General features: G+C 39.4%; 3 protein-coding genes across 3 annotated transcripts in view; 1 reads left to right on the top strand and 2 right to left on the bottom strand.

The window, feature by feature from the left end:
- Positions 1-133: 133 nt before the first annotated feature.
- LOC121733301 (ADP-ribosylation factor-binding protein GGA3) lies at positions 134-4,458 on the bottom strand. Its single transcript, XM_042123517.1, has 8 exons — positions 4,351-4,458; positions 3,969-4,267; positions 3,518-3,781; positions 3,174-3,381; positions 2,660-2,914; positions 2,198-2,321; positions 1,597-2,125; positions 134-485 (listed from the first exon to the last, which is right to left on the bottom strand). Exons 1-8 carry the CDS (start codon positions 4,385-4,387, stop codon positions 279-281), a joined length of 1,923 nt encoding a protein of 640 aa, XP_041979451.1. The 5' UTR covers positions 4,388-4,458; the 3' UTR covers positions 134-278.
- A 617-nt stretch (positions 4,459-5,075) lies between these two features.
- Positions 5,076-6,657, top strand: LOC121733305 (essential MCU regulator, mitochondrial). Its single transcript, XM_042123520.1, has 2 exons — positions 5,076-5,153; positions 6,259-6,657. Exon 2 carries the CDS (start codon positions 6,343-6,345, stop codon positions 6,607-6,609), a length of 267 nt encoding a protein of 88 aa, XP_041979454.1. The 5' UTR covers positions 5,076-5,153; positions 6,259-6,342; the 3' UTR covers positions 6,610-6,657.
- A 632-nt stretch (positions 6,658-7,289) lies between these two features.
- Positions 7,290-21,269, bottom strand: part of LOC121733300 (protein flightless-1) — a 28,374-nt gene continuing 14,394 nt past the window's right edge. The window contains exons 11-23 of the mRNA XM_042123516.1: positions 20,909-21,091; positions 20,362-20,528; positions 19,737-19,911; positions 19,162-19,328; positions 18,681-18,807; positions 18,009-18,130; positions 17,303-17,516; positions 12,316-12,573; positions 11,722-11,834; positions 11,194-11,341; positions 9,599-9,763; positions 8,339-8,452; positions 7,290-7,906 (exon numbers count right to left, since the gene is read on the bottom strand). Coding sequence (XP_041979450.1) covers positions 7,772-7,906; positions 8,339-8,452; positions 9,599-9,763; positions 11,194-11,341; positions 11,722-11,834; positions 12,316-12,573; positions 17,303-17,516; positions 18,009-18,130; positions 18,681-18,807; positions 19,162-19,328; positions 19,737-19,911; positions 20,362-20,528; positions 20,909-21,091 — 2,088 coding nt within the window. The 3' untranslated portion in view covers positions 7,290-7,771. The remainder of the gene's footprint in view (positions 7,907-8,338; positions 8,453-9,598; positions 9,764-11,193; positions 11,342-11,721; positions 11,835-12,315; positions 12,574-17,302; positions 17,517-18,008; positions 18,131-18,680; positions 18,808-19,161; positions 19,329-19,736; positions 19,912-20,361; positions 20,529-20,908; positions 21,092-21,269) is intronic.

Here is a 21,269-nt window from a genome sequence, read left to right as displayed (position 1 = left end):
CGCTATATTGGCACTGATAGCAGTAGTGGGAGTACTTGGAACTAATACTAGTGATGTACAACCAATAACGATTAAGCGGCCATTTGCAAGTTACGTCAGATTTAGTTCTCTTCCACCGCATTGGGGGCGCTGATTCCGCTTCAAATAGGCAAAATAAACAGCTGTCATTTCAAAGGATATCAAAAGTCCAGCGTAGGTACTTGTATATTGGAGGTCAGTGCTCTAAATCGATTTCTCTGATAGTATCTGTAAAATATTTTCTTCTACTGCTCTTACCACTAGTCCTGCAAGTGAAACTCGGCCTGGCCGATTTCTGAGACTGTTTCCTCCTCAACATTGTATGTGATGACGAACTTGAGAGTGAGCTTGTCTTGGGCGGGCGGATGCGCCAGTAGCAGGAGCTGGGTGAGGGCGGGCGGTGGTAGAAACGGGTTGTAGGCCGGCAGCGTGCTTCCAGATGCTTCTAGTAGACGGACTTTGCAACCCTGCAAAGGTTTGTTATAAAAGTTAGTAAATCCATACTAATATTATAAATTCCTCTGTTACCTCTTCACGCCCAAACCGCTGAATCGATTTTGCTGAAATTTTATGCTTGTTCAGAAACAGCGGAAACCGCGTGGTTTGGACCCGTGCGTTTTATGTTTTGTTCAAACCTACGCGACCAAGCGACTGCGAAGCATATAACATAACTAGACTTCTTTTTTAAAACCATTTGACAACTTGACGCTCCCGCTTCGCAGTCGCTTGGTCGCGTAGGTTTGAACAAAGCATTAAACGCTCGCAGCTTATTGCAAAGGCGTTGTATTACAGCATTCTTCAGGTTTCTACACGGGAACCGCGCGGTTCCCACTGTTTCTAAACAAGCATTTAGTATGGAGATACATATTTTGAGCCCAGGAAAGGACATATGCTATTTTTTATCACGCAAAAATGTACGGTTCCCGTGCGATAAACGAAAGCGCAACAGAGTTGCGGGCGTCATCTAGTCTTTAATATTTATTCTCATGTATTCTTTGGTACTTAACATTTAGTTTTCAAGTTATTTTTACGAGATACAAAGCTGAGCATAGCAGAAAAGCAGAAACCGCGCGGTATAGTTTGTAAGTTCGTTGTAAGTTGTAACGCGTAAAGGCGTGTCATAAGTTGTGTTTAAGCAGTATAAGTAAATCGGACGAATCGGATAAACTCTCAACGGCGCGGCTCCCGTGGTGTCTGAACTGGGGCTCAGGTAATTTGTAGCCCTAGCACGGCCATCAGTAGAAATGCGAAAGTATAGACAAACTGTGGAGATAAACTTAAGGTAGCGTTCCGATCTTTTTTCGTTCCCAAAAATTCAATTAAAATGCCACTTTATGAGAGACTTTAGTCCTAAAAAATTCAAATAATATCCTACTCTATGACATATACTATAGTCTGTAATAAAGTGGCATTTTAATTGAATTTTTGTCGGTCGCGATTGGCCGCGGTAAAGATCGGAACAGCACCTTTAGTTTATGTCCAAAGTTTGTCTATACTTTCGCATTTCTACTGGTGGCCGTGCTAGGGCTACTGGAGCAGTAACTATTGAAAAACACAAATTTGTTTCTGAAAGTTTACCTTTGGTGGCAAAGCTTGGAACTTATAGTCAGTGATCGGCGTAGTGTTTTTGCTGGTCGTTGAAATAACAAGAACATTCACATCCGGTCTTGGTTTGTTCTGGCAGTAGTGGATGACCACAGTCACTCCTTCCGCCTCCTCATACACTGTAAGAGGTGGTACTTTACTCGGCTTAACACTATTTAGAGTCAAATTAATATCCGTCAATGATTTAATATCACTTTTATTCTTTTCCCGTTCGATTTCCTTACTCTCTACTTTTTGAGTGTTTTTGGTGTCGTTTTCTAAAGGTACCCTCAAATCTAGTATGTTGTCTATTGGGCTGTGTCCGTTGTTTTGAGATCCATTCGTGAGGTCGCTTATATCGACCATAGCGTCGTCGTTTGGCTTGGAACGGTGAGCAGGTGTGGTTTTAACTTCGGGTTTAGTTGTGAAGAAATCAAAGTCCAAGAGGGAAGTTGCATTAGTTGCTTCGTGTTTTGGACTGGATTTTTCTATGGCATTCATTGGTATTTTCTTAGGCTTTTTGCTGGAAAAGACAGACAAATTATGATTATATAATAATTTTTCAAGTAAAGTTATAGTGTATCAAATAACTTACTTAAAATTGTCGAGACGTTTAGCATTTTCAGGTAGTGACTGTTTAAGCATTTCTTGTCCCAGACTATCTAAGTCTTTCCAACCTTCTTTTTTATTGCTTCTGTCGTCTAATAGTTCTACATCCTCTGTAAGGCATAAAATTTTATGCGATCAACATTTATTAGATATGACCAACAATAATTAGGCGCTTTGCAAACGACGGGGCGAGGTGAGCCGGTCAATTTCGCCGCGACCGATAGCACAAAGGGAATCCTTTATTACCGACGCACACGGCGGGCAAAAAGACCGCGCCGCAGGTGCCCAGCTGGCACTGGCGGCGCGGCATGTCCGCGGACAAAAAGCCCGCCCCGCCCCGTTGTCTGCAAAGCTACTTATACATAATTTTTTGTAACAATAATCAAATAATTTCTTGAACTGAATCAAATGTTCTTACAACTTCTTCACTTTTATTGTGATATCTTACCATTACTCATTAAATTGACAGGTTTCAGTGGTTCAGCAATGTTTGTGGCTGCATCACTTGAAAATATATCTCCTAAGTCATCAATAGCTGTAGCTTTAGGTTGACTAGGCACATCAGCTCCAGCAAAGTCTAGAAGTCTATCAGAGTTTGTTTCCCCTTCATCCTTTGTGTCCTTCTGTTTATTCTTCTCAGCAACAAATTGCTTGTATTTTTCAACTACTTCGTCAATTACATCACTAGCATAAATTATGTCTCCTGTTAAAACAATGTGTAACTTGAGTTAATATTGTAAACTGTAAGAAAGCCACTAAACATATTATTTATTAATTAACATAAGTGAAAGTGTTTTGAGATTTTGTACCTGTAATATTATGTTTAAAAAATTACTTAGGTGATATTTTAATTAAGATCTAAATATTGAATCAATCAAATAAAATAAAAAATCCATTTTTAATGTTCACTACAATGAATATAAATAAACTAATTGAAATTGATAATATGTACGAAAACATACCAAGGCTTTCCACACCATCAGTAGACGCTATTTGCTGCAACACAGGCCTGAGTCGGACACAGCTCTCATACAACTCATGTATCAACTGCTCCTCATCAGCCGAAGCATCTGCTGCATTCTTTAACAAATCCTTCAGAAGTTCTGCACTGTCAAACGCAGCTAACACTTCTTGTGATCTACGAGAGTTGATTTCCATTCGGTGTTCATCCTGTAATGGTTTTTAATTACATTTAATCACTTTTCTCAATTTCATATATTTACTTAATGACTTCTTAAATATTAAAATATATTTTAAAAGACTCATCATTAAAATCACTACATTATTATAGTAGTATTCAACTTACTTCTCTGACCATAGTTTTGATTAATCTATTAGCATGTTGTAAATCTTCAGGCTTTTTGCTTTGAAGCAGTTTTTGCAGCAGCTTAGATTTTTCTTCATCCTCAAATATAGCACTTTTCCTCGGCTTCACTGTTGGTGGGTCTTCAGTGACCAAAGGAGGCAGAGGTTCTTTTATAACTCCTTGACTTTTGAGCATATCAAAGGCAACTTTAAATTTAGTTTCTTTAGGGTACTGCTGTGACCATGCTTGAAGAAGCTGTAATACCTACAAATAATAGTTTTTTAGTTTGTTCTCATAATAAGATTTAGAATTGGCATTTTTATCTCTCTGTACCCAGACTGTATCAAACCATTAGACATAGTTTTGACGCAATGACCCATTGCAAGATTAATTTTCGACGATAAGAATCAAACTACTGTTTTATTCAGTATAAACTCAAGATGTAACATACCATTTTACGGACGCCGGGCGCAGTCTGGTCTGCTAAGTACTTGGGCGATACGAGTTTTATCATTTCGTTAAGGAAGCGGAATTTTCCAACTTCGGCGTGAAAGCTGGCGTCGCAGCGTCTCATACATTGATCCAACATTAATAGCGCTAGATGGGCTTCCTTTGGGTTGCGCGAGTGCACGCGAGCGGCTAGGGCTTGTGCCGCTAGCTGGGGACCATCTGGTGAGTCCCGCATGATCGAGCAGAACGCTTCCACGGCCGCAGCATCAGGTTTAGGCAGGGATTCATGTGTCGCTTTTACTTAAGGAAAACAAATGATTTTCTATTAACAATTTGTAAAAGAGGCAATTAATAATTATCGACCATCAATATAGAATACTTACAAATCAATGCTTCCAAGCTTGTTAAAGTTATATTCATCTTTTTATTTAATTTATTTTGAACAAAACCACAAACATTATCAATATTATTTTTTGTTCAATTGACACTATTGACAATATTTTTTACCATTTTTTTTTTTTGTTAATTCGTCCCGGTCGGGACAGGCAAAGGGAGCGTTGCCCATACAGCCATATTTTTTACCAAATGTGTGACATCTGTGACATTTTCTCAAAATTGACAGTTATTCCTCTTCTACTTTTTTCCGGTCAAAAACGCAGTCTAGACTAGAATTTAGAATCTAGATGTTACGTAAAAACAGCCGAATTTTTTATAACATTTTAGCTTTTTACCATAAATATTAAATATATGCATGAATAAAAATATTTAATAGTAAAAAGCTTTTTACTTACACTTATTTTAATACTAGCTGTTGCCCGCGACTTCGTCCGCGTCAGCAAAATGTGAGAACAAAGATAATAAAAAGGAGAAAAAGTCTCCTTTTTAAACAAAGGTGAAATATATCCTCCTCCTTTTCGGAAGTCGGTTAAAAGTAGCCTAAGTTATTCCTTACTACATCAGCTATGTGCCTAAAAAAGTCCCGTCAAAATCGCTCCAGCCATTTTAGAGATTAGCCGAAACAGACAGACAGACAGACATACAGACAAAAACCGTAAAAAATGTTTTGGTGTCTCGTAGGTCATGCTAATCTTGACCCTTTTTAATTACGATAAAAAAAAGAAAATGTCATTGTCAAATATTTGACAGCTCGAATCCGAAGGCCGTGTTTTTTTTAGAAAACCTAAGATACCGTAATTTGGGGTGAATAGATAGGTCTTCGAAGTTTGGTAATTATTTTCGTAAGGTTGCAGAACGGATACCCACTTTTTTAGTCGTGTATATATTGAGTCTTAGGCCAAACTATTGATATAAATTTGTTTCTCTTCGGATATGTTTGTAGTTATTAAAAAAAGACACAAAATATACGTAATTTCTAATTACTACTTATCAGGGGACAAAAGACACACCTGAGGGGTGATTGGAAAATTTTCGTAGGGCTGCCTCGTTACAGTTTCCCTATATATTCTTTATTGGATAAAGGCAAGCAAACTTGGGAAAGTTTCTTTAATTATTTATTAGTATAAATTAAAAGTAAAATTATATTAATATATTTTCGAGGCATTATTGTATCTGAGAAATAAAATAATGTAAATATTTACAAAAATAAATGAAATACCTTACTAATTTATATTATTCTGTTAAGAATGAATAAAATTAAATAATATTGAATGGATTAAAAAATAATCAAGAAAATTAAAAACGCTTTAAGTAACTAAAAGATAAATTTAAACTGCAGATAACCACAACAAACTTTGTGGCAGCCCTGACATAATCATGGCTAATCACCCCTCTTTCGTAACTAATAACCCCTTGGCCGTGTCTATTAACCATATTTGCGTGCTTATTAACCTCTCAGGCGTGTTTATTCACCCCTTTAGTGTATCTAATCACCCCAAAAATTTAAAGAAAATAAGGCTTACGGATAAAGAACAATTTTGTATACTTACTGCATATTTTTACCTTAATAACTTTATCAAAATATATTATAACAGCACTGACCGCATTTTGAAGAAAACTATAAACTATTATGACCAAAATTCACCGAAATGCGGAGGTTCAAACTCGCTCGTCTAAAACGACTTGTTTTGTTGTCAACTTTGAAATTAAATTTTGTCAGTTTTAGCGATGTAGCCACACATAAAAATTTGCCAGACTAAGGAGAATGATATCAACAAATTTATAAAGTTGCGGGTTTTTTACTGGGGATACCGAGTTTGCCATAAAAAACATTGAAACTTATCCTAAGTTTTTTTCCTATTGCCCCCTTCAATTCTATTCACCCCGGTTTACGGTATTTTCTAAAAATTTTCTTGTAATGAAGACTGAATTAATAGAAGATATTCTGTGAAATTAACATAAGCCAATAAGCTATTAAAATGTCTATCATACGTTTGACCCGCCTGATGGCAAGGTCTAAGGTTTTAGCACAAAAAGAGCAAGTTGTGATTAAAAGGACAGCAACTACCACCCCCACTGGTGCTATTCTTCCAGAACCAGAGAAAACACCCTTTGGACTATTAGGTATTGTGGGCGCGGTGATACCAGGGCTACTAATAGGAGCCGCAATAAGTAAGAACATTGCCAATTTCCTGGAGGAGAATGAGTTGTTTGTACCTTCTGATGATGACGATGACGACGATTAAAACCTAGTTTGTTAAGATCTACAGTATTTTGTGATTTGCTTCTTTTAAAACACACCTTTTACATACTTGTTTCATGTTAGCTTTTAAGAAAAAAACCTCATTTAGTTTAAATTAATTTATTGAAACATTGTAGCAGTTTATTTAATAATTTTAGTTTAGTTCATTATAAAATTCTATTATTTACATGCTGTCGTAATATAAGTACATAAAAATTACATTATTTATATTCTATATACAAGTCGACTATGTAAATGCATTACATTTTCCCATGTCTCGAATATTTGTGTTGTCAATACAAAACTAGTCATATACTCTCTACTAATAGGTCTAATGTTGAATACAGTAATCTCACTTTAATTTTACAAGTGACAGTCATTAAATAAACTACAAAATGGCATGACTCAGTCTTTTATTTCTAATAGTGCCCTTATGGAAGCCCTGTACTCCTTTAAACAAATTATTAATTATCAAATATTGTAATTCTTTCTGAAATTTAACTGAGACAAATTCTTATACCATTTGTGTCCAGGAATTTCTCACATGACTAACGATTTGATTTTTCTTTGAGTAGTACTATAAATAGGCAAATGGAAAAAACTAATATTCTTAATTACTTATCCAATAATAGCAATTTTCAGGTAACACAGTTTTTTAGTTGAAAATAAAATCAATTTGTTTTGATGTTGCTATAACAATTATTGATTTTAAAAATTAAAAATGCAAAATATCTCAATAGTTGTAGTAACATTTCAGAGTTATTATGCCTATTTGCTTTGAGTTTTGGGTTACATACTATAAAATACTGTAATAATATCAACAATAAATAGTTTTAATACTAACAGGTCATAGGGATGGCGGGATATGCAAGTTAAACACATACCTTGGCTAAATTAATTCATGAAAAAAAAAAATTAGTATAATAATATGTAGATCAATGCCCCTTGGAAAGCAGTGTACTTTCAGTAGGACAACAGTAAATTTTAAGAGACATCAAGACCTCAGTACTTTTTCTGATAAATAGAGGGTACAGGTATTTATTTAGGTAATACAAAAATTTTTGAGGTAAACACAACTATATTACACACAGCTGAGTGTCAATAAAGTTATGTGTCTAGATCCATGGCTTTTAGTATAGTTCAAATTATAGTATTAGAGTTGTTGTTTACTCTGGTGGTTTCTTGTGATCCCCCCAGCCGTGGAAGCACTTGGTGAACCGCCTTGACTCCTTATCTTTGAGTGTTAGGAACAGTTTCCTCGGCCGATCCGGTTGCACGGTCTTCATGTGTTGGATGTACACCTAAATTATAGAATATCGTCAATAAACTGCTGGTATTTTAAAGTTTTGATAATTAAACTTGTGTTCAACAAGGCCGAAAAAATAGTTTCGATTGAGATTTACCTGAGGTCAAGTTATAGTCAAAACAAAAAAGGCCGGTTTTTTTTCTTAGATTGATTTGAAAGGTCATCCCTTTCAAATCAACTGCGATGTTGCCACTTTTTAATTTCTTCACTTTCTTGACAGACTATAATTTCATTAAAATAATATATGCCTGATGCAGTCTAGCATGTATATTTTGTTGCTTACTGGAGAAAAGGACTGATCTTGATAAAACTAACAAGAGTTGAACACACAGAATTTTGTGAAAGAAAGAAGAAAGAAGAAGAAAAGATTTTACTGCACCAAAATGTATGTTTTGTATAGAATTTTTGTATTCAACATATTACATACTTGTGCAGACTTGTAGGCGAGTTTGATCTCAACTTCTGAGCACTTGGCGCCGAGCCAGAGGAACACCTGTTCCCCGTTGTCCAGTATCATTATGTCGTCGTCCGCCAAGTCGTCCTGGCAAATACACATAGCATGAGGACTTGAGTAGGTTTAGGGAGATCGCAGTCCGCAGACGACAGACTTTTTCGATCAGATCAGACTCGATCGCACAAAAAGTCTGTCGTCTGCGATCTCCCTTAAAATTAGATCACACATAGCATAAGGACTTGAGTAGGTTGTTGAGAAAATTGCAAAACATATTTTGTTTGAGATCAGTTTTGGCAGAAATAATAACATGAACGCAAACAAAAAATTGATGAATCTTTGGGTAGTTGAAGAACTTCAATAAATTGGACGCCTGTCACCTCACCCGTGACCACGGCCGCTGTTAAGTAGCCGAAACGTCGGGATTAATCAAAGTGCTCCGCGACAAAATCCGTAAGTGTTTGAACCTTGTAATATAATGAAGAACTTGTTTAACAGCAATGCTTACACTGCGGTCCCACCTGAGGGTCACACTAATCTGACTTAACTTTTTTGCTTTATTATGTTGTCATAAAGTCAACATCTGGTCCGATGGGCTTGACCCAGATGATTATGACCATAATACCTTGTCCCTTGAACTAAACGGGACCCTAGACGAGCAATTTTAATTATTGATCGTCTAGGGTTCATATTGAACATCGCGCGCCTTCAATATAATTATCGTCAAATAAACTGTTCAATAAAATTGAAGCGTAATATTGCACAATACAATTGATCGTCTAGGGGTCGGCTTACTCGACCAAAATACGTAGATCCATCTGCCAATGAATCAACTTCCTTAACACCTCCATCGTGGGTATCGCAGACACAATCATAAAGTTAATATACCTAGCGGAATAGAGAAACAAAGGCCTGAGCAAGCGAGATGTCACTATCAGTAACACTGCGTGGTAAAAAGAGACGTGTGATACATGACAGCAGCACTCTTTTTTTGACGTCCAGTCGGCACGTGCCGCACGTTGACAATTTAATCTCATAGAATTCATGTTCAATCATGCTTGTGTAAGTGTATACGTACACATATTTTTCACACAAGTGAAAAATGAAATGAAAAATTGTTGCTCTATTCCGCTAGGTATATTACCTTAATGGACACAATAGATTTTCATTTGTTATGCGGCAGCCGGGTTGTCGCTGGGGATTGATGGGTTAATACTAAATATTTTCACGTCATACCTGACAGAAGTCCGTGCACTTCTCCGACACGGTGAAGTAGCCGCGCTCGTTTGAGCACCGGAACAGGCGCGTGTGTCGGAGGAAGTCGGCGTCCGTGTCGTACGGCTTCCGACCGCCGAGGCCCACCCAGAAGAAGTTGTCCGGCTCGCTGCCTTCAGTCACCACCTGGTGGACATTGTTAGACGAGGGTTACAGTCAGTTCAGTCCATCAGTCTCAAACTGACGCCAGAATGATGGCCGGAAAGTACATAATAAAAAATGATCAGTTCGTCCATCACACGGTTACACGATCATTCTTTCGTCAGTCTGGATCAGACTGATGGACTGAACTGACCGTGTAAGCTGGTGGTGTAACCCTAGTCTTAGTGTGAAGTTTATATCGAATACTGTCAATTTATTGCCCGTTCTATGCAAATAACCAAACTGCTATAATACCTATCAAAATTCAATTACACTTCTCCAACCTGTTTTGCTGATTACGACCCATCTCTTACTCATAAAAACAGTATGGTTCCATATATGAGTGAAGTAGAAAGATCTTTCGACTGAGCGGAGTGCAATTATGTCAATGGGTGCAATCCTCAGTAGGGCCGAAGCCCGCTGTCATCACAGACGTTTTATCGCGCTTACCTAAGAAACGCCTTCGTGGTCCAGTGGTTAAGAGCGTGGCTCTTGACTCGGAGGTCGTGGGTTCGATTCCCGCGTTGGAAACATGTTATTTCCAAGTTTGGTTAGGACAAGGACAATGCAGGCTGATCACCTGATTGTCTGACAAATAAGATGATTCATGCGTCGGATGGGCATGCATGTAAAAAGTCGGTCCTGCGCCTGATCTCTCGCCAGTCGTGTCTGTCCCACTGGGTTATGAGAGTAAAGGAATAGAGAGTGCTATTGTGTACTGCGCACACACTTGGACACTATAAAATTACTCCTGCGTACCTGGCCTGGTTTCAATGAAACCGGCCACTGTCACCGAAACCGGTATATATTATAGCGCGATTCAGGATCGTGTGGTCAACTACAGCTTAACGTTGGAGGCCGGAAAAGGATTATTTACCATAAGCATCATACCTACAAGTAACCCACGGCCCCCACGGGTTGTTAAACTTCTCCTCGGCGATCTGTTCTATGAGTCTCGCCGCGTCGGGGTCCGCCTTCCTGCCGATCCACGCGTACACTATCGCCGACTCCTCGCTCCCACCCTCTAGCGGCACGTTGAGTGTGTAGCTGGTATAGAACCAGTCATCATACCTGCAAGCTGACCCACGGGTTGTTGAACTTCTCCTCGGCGATCTCTTCTATGAGTCTCGCCGCGTCGGGGTCCGCCTTCCTGCCAATCCACGCGTACACTATCGCCGACTCCTCGCTCCCACCCTCTAGCGGCACGTTGAGTGTGTAGCTGGTATAGAACCAGTCATCATACCTGCAAGCTGACCCACGGGTTGTTGAACTTCTCCTCGGCGATCTCTTCTATGAGTCTCGCCGCGTCGGGGTCCGCCTTGCTGCCGATCCACGCGTACACTATCGCCGACTCCTCGCTCCCACCCTCTAGCGGCACGTTGAGTGTGTAGCTGGTATAGAACCAGTCATCATACCTGCAAGCTGACCCACGGGTTGTTGAACTTCTCCTCGGCGATCTGTTCTATGAGTCTCGCCGCGTCGGGGTCCGCCTTGCTGCCGATCCATGCGTACACTATCGCCGACTCCTCGCTCCCGCCCTCTAGCGGCACGTTCAGTATGTAGCTGTAATGATGAATATTATTAAGATGTTGCAATTAGAAAGAAAAAAAAACATAGTGTTTGCTAGATTATATAATAATTGGTGCCCCGATTAAAATTTTTATTCAACATAAAAACAGCATCGGGTCCTATAATCAGGGCGAGCGAAGCGAGCCCTAGTATATCCCACAATGTTTATATTTTGTAATACACTTTACGGAAAAACTATCACACCTATTGATTTGCGCTTTAACATAGTAATATTTATTTATATGTAGATGTGAGACATTTTATTGTTACTAGACTTTAATTTAATAAAAATGTTAAATTTAACCCCATAGATTTTCGATTAAATGAAAGTTAACTAATATATAAATGTTTCTGAGTCCGCTCAAAGTACTTACCAGAAGGCGCTGTTGAGGTTGGCGGCGTCGGGTCGCACCTGTACCAGGCGCGTGCACAGTGCCGACCCGTTGCTGCGCAACTCGAACAGCTGCACGCCCGCCGCGCCGCGAGCCTGCATTTACATTACATTGATTAACGATATACAACTCTATCACACGCGATGTCGTGTCTCACAACGTATAATAGATCTTAGTATAATGCAACGGCCTCACTCAGAGTTTTAATGATAATTAAAAAAAATACGTGTGGCACTCGGAGACTGCCACGGTAAAGCTTTTGCATAGCATTTTTATCAACATAATATGCAATTATAATTCACATACGTCTAGTCGCACGCACCCAAACACCGTACCGAAGTTTGTCGAACTGAAACGACGTTAAACGACGCAGGGCAACGCCGCACCGACCGGCAAATATTCATGAACTTAATTTCGCACGCTATCGCGCAGCAAATGACAAAGGCTGACACGAAATCTCTGTCCTTCTCACACATATTTTAACAGCGCGACGCTATATCATATAGTACAATTTGTAAACGCTATAAGTACGCATAACTTGAATAGTATGCTGCCAACTTGAAAAGAAAAACTAACCGGCGGCGCGTTCCTCTTGCCGTCTCTAATCACGATCTTCCTGTGGAAATGCGCCAGGAACTTCAGACTCTCCTGCTGCTGGTGCGTCCTCACCACCTCGAGCGAGCGCCGCAGCTGCTTGAACTTGCGCTCGAGGCCGAACGTGAACGTCAGCCAGCCCATGTTGGGCGCGCGCCGGCCCTGCCAGAAGTACACCACCCAGGTCGTCCCATCCCCTTCTCCCTCGTCACCGTTAGCTGAGCTCTCGCTCGCGTCGTCCTAGAGTGAAAATGTATAATGTAATACCTATTTATGGACACTCGTTTGTATATGAAGGATCCACTGCAATAATGATGAATGTCCTAAAATGTTAGTTTTGAGATAATTGGGTTTTTAAAAGAATGGTATAACGAAACTTGGAATTAAAGATTATTTTGAAGTAAACGCCTGTGACGTTGAGCGTTTTAGCCGTGTAGCCGATATATAAAAAACATATTTATCACGGAACTACAAGCGATATTGCTAATTTTGTATTTTTTTTTTTATTAAATAAGGAGGCAAACGAGCAAACGGGTCACCTGATGGTAAGCAACTACCGTCGCCCAAAGACACTCGCAACATCAGAAGAGCTGCAGGTGCGTTGCCGGCCTTTTAAGAGGGAATACGCTCTTTTCTTGAATGTTTGCAGGTCGTATCGGTCCGGAAATACTGCTGGTGACAGTTCATTCCAGAGTTTTACAGTGCGCGGCAGAAAGTTACGCGAAAAACGCACTGTGGAAGACTGCCACTCATCAAGGTGATGAGGATGGTATGTTTTTCGCGTGGGACGATAGCGAAAAGTTGCAGGTGGTATGATTCCGAACAAATCCTCAGAGCACTCCCCGTGATACAACCGATAGAGGATGCAGAGTGAAGCTACATCTCGGCGTAATTCCAGGGGGTCCAAGCTGTTTGAAACACTATATACATTTTAAAGATATTATTTCAAGTTATCGAATGGCTTTACTTGTTAAGATTTAAATTTTTTTGGATGTTCATCATTATTGCAGTGGACCCTTCATATTATATGGTTTTAATTCTAACACTGGTCCCCAATTATGTAACTTTGTGTGAATAAAAAAGAATAAACGTCAAAATATTGACATTAAAAATTTTAAATGTTTGAATTGTGTTTTAAAAAGGTCAAACGTCAAAATTGTGACCATAAGCAATGAATTTCATGTTCATCAAAGTTACTTAATTAGGGGGCTTATGTTATCATTGTGCGAATGAACCTAAAAATGTGCGAATGAAAATATAGCACTTAGAATTTATAATAGATTAAATTCTCAGTAGTGCCTATGCAGCAGGTGATATTGACTTCGATCTTTCCTGAAAGGTTTCTGATACTCTTTCCTAGTAATGGGCGAATTAATGCTATTTTCTATTAATTTCATTAACATGCTAATTTTGATGTCACAGCATGCTACGTGTTATTGCTTTTTGTTGTTGTTGTTTATGTTGTTGTTTATATGTTCCCATCGAACCACTCGCGTCGAGCATATTTTGTATCCCATCAAAAACATCCTGTAAAAAAACCAAGTCTCGCAACTCAGTTTTTATACCGTAAAAATTTATGAGATCCATGCAATACCAAGTCGGTTAATTTATTCAGTCTCTACATAGGGGACCTTCTGTCTCAAGTTATTACGTAAGTTATTATCATATCAATATTAAAAATCTTTTACGTTTTAAATAAATAGATCGACTTGGACATCGCATGATTAGATTGTTTAGTATAACACTATACATATAGATATACAGACTACAGTATCACACGGCACTACGGGACTGCATCAATCAAATGGAGCGCAATAGACTAACAATATAATAATTATGTATAAATTGTAAGATACATTGTGTTTTCATGCGATGTCCAAGTCGATATATTTATTTAAAACGTAAAAGATTTTTAATATTAATATGATAATAACTTACGTTATAACTTGAGACAGAAGGTCCCTTAGGTAGAGACTGAATAAATTAACCGACTTGGTATTGCATGGATCTCATAAATTTTTACGGTATAAAAACTGAGTTGCGAGACTTGGTTTTTTACAGGATGTTTTTGATGGGATCTCACTTCTTTTTGTAGAGTCCTACTTTTCTTCTTTTTTGGTACCTTTTACTACTATAAAATACAGGGTGCAATTTAACCTTCCTGCCAAATTTGAATATATTGATCCTTGTTAAAATTAAAAATACACGTATTTCTTCTTTTATGATCACTCAGTACTAAAATTTTGAGAAATAGCCTCCGAAAGTTATCCTACCAAACACCACAAAATATGGACACATGCGCGGCCCGGCCCCGCCCCGCCCTTCCATTGACATTCTTGCAGTGACGGATTAAGACTACTTGATGCCCTAAGCAATCCATGCCTGTGGGCCCCCCTATCCGTATCTCAACTAGAATCGGTCTTTGAACCTTTACTCTTTTGGTGCCCCCTCAGACGTGATGCCCTAGGCAATTGCTTAATTTGATTAAGGACTAATCCGTCAATGCATTCTTGTTATTATCATAAGTTGCGAATTTTCCCTTCATACCACAGAATAGATAATAGTCTTCATACTTTGACGAACTTTGGACCGTCAAATGTAAAGGACATGTAGACAGGTATGTTTAGAATAAAATTAATTGATACACATCAAAAGAATCGAAAATTACAACTTTAGAATTACGAAAAATAAGCACTTTAGAAATGTATAATAAATCTAAACCACATCCTTAGGCGTATTTAAAAATTTAATTAACTTATGTACACAGTACAACTAATTAAAAATAAAAATCAAAACAACCCACCTCTAAATCTTATTTACTTCCGTCTTGTCTACACTTAGCATAGTTCAAACGAGTTCAAACTGCAATCAGTTTTGCTCTAAGCAAAGTCTAGCGCGTTTTGCACATTGTCTTTAAAAGTTTGTTAAGCACAACTTTGTCACTTTTAACCTCGTCAGAGGCATGTCTTCGAGGCTGGCTAGGCGTGTGCAGGTGTTGCGAAGTGCGAACTGTCCATAATCCGAGTCTATGATTGTCTCGCGATTCAGATTCAGGGTACAGCTGCTGCATTCGAGAATCATCAATCAGCTGTTACGAAGACGAGGAACGCTTTCTTGCTCGTACAGTCTCTGGGTTCCGCGTAAACTTTCGCCACTCAAAATGTAGCACCTCCACCTATGCCTCCACATTTCATAACACTCGATCGTGGTTAGGGTACATTGTAACAGACACTAATTAAAGCGCGGGGGCCGGGGGCGCCGTGACAAACAAAATAATTACGTGTTAGCTATACAACTACGCGCGTGGTACTCCGTACTAAACGGTCGCCGGCGACCGGCGGGCGGCGGGCCTCCCTACGCATAACCGGTCTCGACTGGATATCTGTGCGGTGCGATGTACTAGATCGGTCGCAATATTGCAATTATTATTAACTTATGAAGTGACCATTGTGCATCGATTTTTTTTGGGATAAAATATGTTATTGTAAAAAAATTAACACCCTATTTTTTTGGTTTAATGGACTCACCTAATGATACCTAAGCCCCAAAAATTTGGCAGGTAGGTTTAATTGCACCCTGTTTATCAATAACGATTTTTATAAGAAACAAATAAAACTTACAATTAATAATAATATAATCATTATGTATACAGTATTACTATACTACTTGCCTTTCATGACTATCCAATATCCATACCTACTAATATTATTATAAATGCGAAAGTGTGTTTGTTTGTTTGTTTGTTTGATTGTCCTTCCTTGACGTCCTAGCGAAGCAACCAATCGACTTGATTTTTGACGTAGACTTAGTTGAAAGGATGAAGAGTAACATAGGCTACTTTTGGTCTTGAAAAAACGTCAGTTTCCAAAGGAGGTTTACAAGAATATTCGTATTTTACGCGATTTTTTAATTCCACGCGAGCGAAGCCGCAGGCAAAAGCTAGTGCTTCATATATATAGATACCTATCTACAACTATTACTCCTTCGAATATACGTACGGAAATATCGATGGTACCGGTACAATGATTCATAAACTGCATTTAATATAACTTTGTAATCTTATACTTGTACATATGGGATTACAAAGTTATTCACGAAGTTAGATAAAGAGAAGAAAACTGGACAGTAATAATTACTAAATAAGTATGACAGTAGAAATGTTTATTAGGTTTTCCCTTAATAAAGACACTAAACACTAGCTAGATCTCTCTACCCACGATAAACCGGAGATATTGATGGTACGGGTACAATGATTCATAAGCCGCAAATGTAACTTTGTAATCCTATACCTTTATACGGGATTACAAAGTTATTTACGAAGTTAGTGTATCTAGAAAATTGGACAGAAATTTTGAAATATTTGAATTTTCCCTTATATTAGACACTAAACACTAATTATATTCTAAATTTGAAGGTACTATGTCTGCTAGAAGTGCCTTAGACTTTTGGTGATCGGTCAGTCAGTCAGTCAGTCAGTCAGACTGTCAGTCAGTGACAAAATTAAGAAACTTTAACTAGTTACAGCTCTTAAACTACTGGTGCAAATTGAATGAAATTTTAAATATACCGTGTTTATACAATGCTTGCTTAGCAACTGAAAATTTAGGCTCGTTGGTTTATCCACAATGAAGTTATAGGCGGGTCAAAAAGAGCCTGAATTGGTTCGAGAAAAGGATGGTACGGCCGTGCCGCTTTTTTGCTCGACTTGGCGGGGGCACTGCCGTGCCCCCAGATCTAGTGAAAAATAGCAATTCATTAACAGCACTGCGGTGTATCTCAGCGCGGACGTGAATTTTTCATCATAATCGCAGACTATTGCTGCGCACGATAATATTAGCAATGGTGTTTTTAGCAAGTACGATTAATTATTGCTAATGGGCATTTAACAATTAATTATTGCTAATGCTATTTTTACCAAACACTACTCTTTCCCTGTACAACAAGAATAGCATATTCTCGCTTTACTCACGTCCGGCGGCAGCACGTATCTGCACAGGAACACGTAGCAGTCGCAGCTGTAGAACACGCCGCGCTCGTGGTCGGGCAGGCGGACGAAGTGCCGGCCCTCCAGCACGAACGCCTCCATCGCCTCCAGATCCTCGTTCCACTCGTCCGCCAGCTGCTTCGCTTCGGTGGGAGACATGTCCGGCTGCCGCGGCGTGAATAACGCTGATAGGTCCGTCCTGGAATATGTTAAGTGTAATTGATGTCAAACGACTTTAGAGGTGCGCGTCCACCAAGTACGGAGCGGATGGATTTGTTTCTTTGATATCTATGGTACTGCGTGCGCTGGAGCGGAAATCCTGCGCCTGTTATCGGTATTTGTGCTGATGGCGTCATCCGCAGTGAACGCTTCATTCGAATTTCGAACTTTTCAAGTTCTGACGTGTTTGCGATGTGTGATAGGCAATGACAGATGCTTAACGAAAACCTAAATTGCCGATGCTGAATCCGAATGCAGTGGACGCAACCCATCGGCAATCCGTAAAAGATGACGCTCCGTCCGCCCCGATTCTGATCCAATGAACGCGCAGCTTAGGAATGCATATGACAAAAAGTCTAACTGCATGTCTTAGCATTTGTATTGTACACGCGACAAATAAGATGTACTGTTATGTATGTCGGTAAGTTACGTTGTACGGCCGATCTGTGCAGTTCTACCGCGTGTTACCTACTTAGTCTCCTGCGCCTTGGCCCACGAGGTGAGGTCGGCGCCGGTGCGGGCGACGGACTCCGCCGTGCGCGTGAAGTCCACAGCGATCACCTCCTCCCATCCCACGAAGTACGTTTTAAACACCTGGACATGACAATTAATTGAAAACATATGATTTTTTAAAAATAAAGGAGGCCCTACAAGTGAGCACATGTAAATAAGAATTGAGAAAGAAAGTAGAAAGTATATTGTCTTGTTGCAGTCGTTTAGTACTTAAATTAAAACACATAAGCCATTTTCTCATCCCATAAGTTTATAGTACTTAAATACATCGTATTCTAATACAATTCCTATAATAGTCGAATTGCAGACGTGACCCAACACAACTTGTTTCTTTCACTCACAATTCACGAACCAAAATACTATAGCTATAGCGCTATCCTCTATAACTTTAGTACAGTGTTTTTCAATCTGTGGGTCGCGAAGCCTCACTCGGGGGGTCGGCGACAGAAAGAAAAAGCTGACGTACAATAGATACCAAACTAGAAAAAAAAACATTACCTAACGTAGGTAGCCTTATAATAATATAATTCTTTGGCTTTCTATGACACGAGGGGGTCGCCAGTATATTTCAATCTGTAAAAGGGTCGCGAAATCAAAAAGATTGAAAAACACTGCTTTAGTATACTATTACCTGTGTCTCAGTGCCCTCCTGTAGTCTAGTTAGTAGCGCATGCGCGGGCCGCGGTCGCATGTTAAATAGCTCGTGGGCCAACTTTACTGCCGCCGCACGTACCAGCCGAGATGATTTCTTGCCGAACCTGTACAAATTGATGACCATTCTTAATTGTTTATGGAAATTGTTGACGATCTATATTTGTTTATGGAAAAAATGTTGACAATTCCTGTTTATTTATGGAAATTGTTGACGATCCCTGACTGTGATTTTCATGAAATTGTTGACAATCCTTTTTTATGGTTTACTTACCGAAATAGTTGACGACACCTGTCTATAAGAATTAAAAAGGTATCTTTCTTGAATATTTATTGAAGTTTCTTATTTATTTCTTTTTTATCTGGATTTACCTTAGCCCCTTCTTTAAACAAAAATCTTAAATAGATAATAACGGTGGGTTTAGATAACCTACAACAATAAATAGGTTCATAAAACTCACCACACAAATACATCAATATGCACATCCAGTATATACACGTTTCTGGTCTGCAGTCTATCTCGGGTTAGGGCTCCGCCCTCAGGCTGCGGGAGCTCCAAGTAGCCCATACCGAGCTCCACTCTGTATAACCGGGGGGACTCGTACGTAAAGTCTTCTGGTACGTGCTCCTAGATAAAAAAAAAAACATTCTTCATAAAGTACAAAAAATAATACGATGAGTGGTAAAAATCAGGAATTGACTCATAGGCACACGGCTAATCTGCGTTATATTTCCAGACTTTTTCAAGTCGATATTAGTCGTTGATCCGTCAGCTGAGCTTGACATAACATGGTCCAATTACGTAGGTCCCATGCACATAATATACGTCAGGTATTTCGATTTTTTTTTCTGTTAAAACTTTCTTCTAAAGTAGAAGAAAAACTATTAATTGCACTAACTAAAACCTTACGAACTAACTTCTTATATTTGGAAATATAGGACTTATTTATTTAAAAGTACCGTCTGAACATAAAACATATATGTATATTACATTCCTACGGATAAAGATTAGAAATATTTTTCATATTGTGATTACCTGTGGCACAAAAGGCGTATCTTCTTCATATCCTAGAGTCTTCCAGAAGGACCGCGGCTCCTTGCCCAGGGGTTCAGCGATCAGCTCAGCCTTATTCTTCCTCTCTTCTTTGTTTATTTTCTCGGCGAAGAGTCGTGCTTTCGATTTTAATGTGTTTTTCGCTTTCTTACCGTTCCTGTAAAATGGAAAATATAATTTTATTCCCTCTAAAACTCCATTAAATATTTTAGCAAAGTGTATACCACTTTACTGAATCGGCTGATTTGCCTGACTGCTCTGTCCTAGTAGACAAGTAGCAAGCGATTATCGTAAACGCTAACAAAATGTATGCGATTTGACATAAGTCATCGCTTCGCTAGCGAATACTAATTTCAAATCTCATACATTTTGTGGCGCTGGCGTTAGCGTTTACGATAATCGCTTGCCGCTCTGACATACTTAGACCTTGACTATGCCTTGATATTGAAAAATTATACTGAAAATATTTTTAACCACTTTTAACCACAAACACATTTATAACCACCACTTTTAGTGCAAATAAGGAACTGATTACTTTGTCTCTGCTAACTGTTGGGTTTTTGAGATTGGGTGTCAGTGTAAAAATCCCAAAAAACAAAAAACCCACCACAGATATATCTGCAGACCAGCGTCCAACACGAACACGTATCGGGGGTCGAGCTCGTGCGCCGACACACTGACCGGCTGCAGGTGGATAGAGCCGGTGGCCGCTGGGCCCATAGTTGGGCCGGTCGCAACGGCTCCGTGGACACGGTATAAACGGGTGACGTAGTGCTGTGGAGGAATGGAATAATATGGAATAATGGAATTTTGACAGTAACATAATGTATCGAATTCGATACATTATGTTACTGTTTAAAAAAATCTTCACATTGATTCAATTATCATTGGATGCTAATTCGAAGAAATACCGCGCGTTATTGGTCGAGGATGACTTGCGACTGATCCTGAGCATCAACTTCTGAATCAAAGGCAAACATTGTAAATGAAGGAATCGAAACGATGCAACTATGATCTACATTCGCCAACACACGCGAACCGCACTGCATATGCGGTCAAATTAGCTGTGCGGCGTCGTTGTTCATACGGCACCGTTGTGGCCCCGCAACTTGTTTTGTTGTGGAAGTCGGGAGCCGGGTCTCTCGTCTACGTACCGGGTCGTCGACGGTGAAGAAGCCGGATGGCGTCCTGCTGCCGCTGATGTAGGCGGGCGGCGCGGGGAACAGCGCCAGGAACTCGGGACTCTCGTCGCCCTGCTCGTGCCGCTGCGTGCGCTTCGCCCCCAGCAGGTTTCGCAGGTTGACCGCGTGCATCGCTGCGCATGCGCCCTTGTCCAGCTACAAAAATAGAATAAGGGGCATTGTGTAACATCAATCATAAAATTTGACAGAGAAATTGAAACATGGGCGTTGGGCAGGCTATTTGGTTAGGTTATGTCAAGTAAATGTCCGTTTGCAGTTGCAGAACTAGAGCTCATTATGTTAACTTATTAAACAGAATATCGCAATTTAGTTA

This window comes from Aricia agestis, chromosome 13 (assembly GCF_905147365.1).
Source record: "Aricia agestis chromosome 13, ilAriAges1.1, whole genome shotgun sequence".
In the NCBI taxonomy this organism is placed as follows: domain Eukaryota; kingdom Metazoa; phylum Arthropoda; class Insecta; order Lepidoptera; family Lycaenidae; genus Aricia; species Aricia agestis.
Note: the sequence above shows the minus strand (reverse complement) of the source record. Positions and strands in the feature narration are given on the sequence as shown.

Coding starts and splice junctions, on each gene's coding strand:
- LOC121733301 (XM_042123517.1), bottom strand. CDS start 4,387: ATGAATATAACTTTAACAAGCTTGGAAGCATTGATTT. Junction 3,782..3,968: donor CGCCCGGCGTCCGTAAAATG/GTATGTTACATC, acceptor TATTATTTGTAG/GTATTACAGCTTCTTCAAGC. Junction 2,126..2,197: donor AAACGTCTCGACAATTTTAA/GTAAGTTATTTG, acceptor TGTCTTTTCCAG/CAAAAAGCCTAAGAAAATAC.
- LOC121733305 (XM_042123520.1), top strand. CDS start 6,343: ATGTCTATCATACGTTTGACCCGCCTGATGGCAAGGTCTAAGGTTTTA.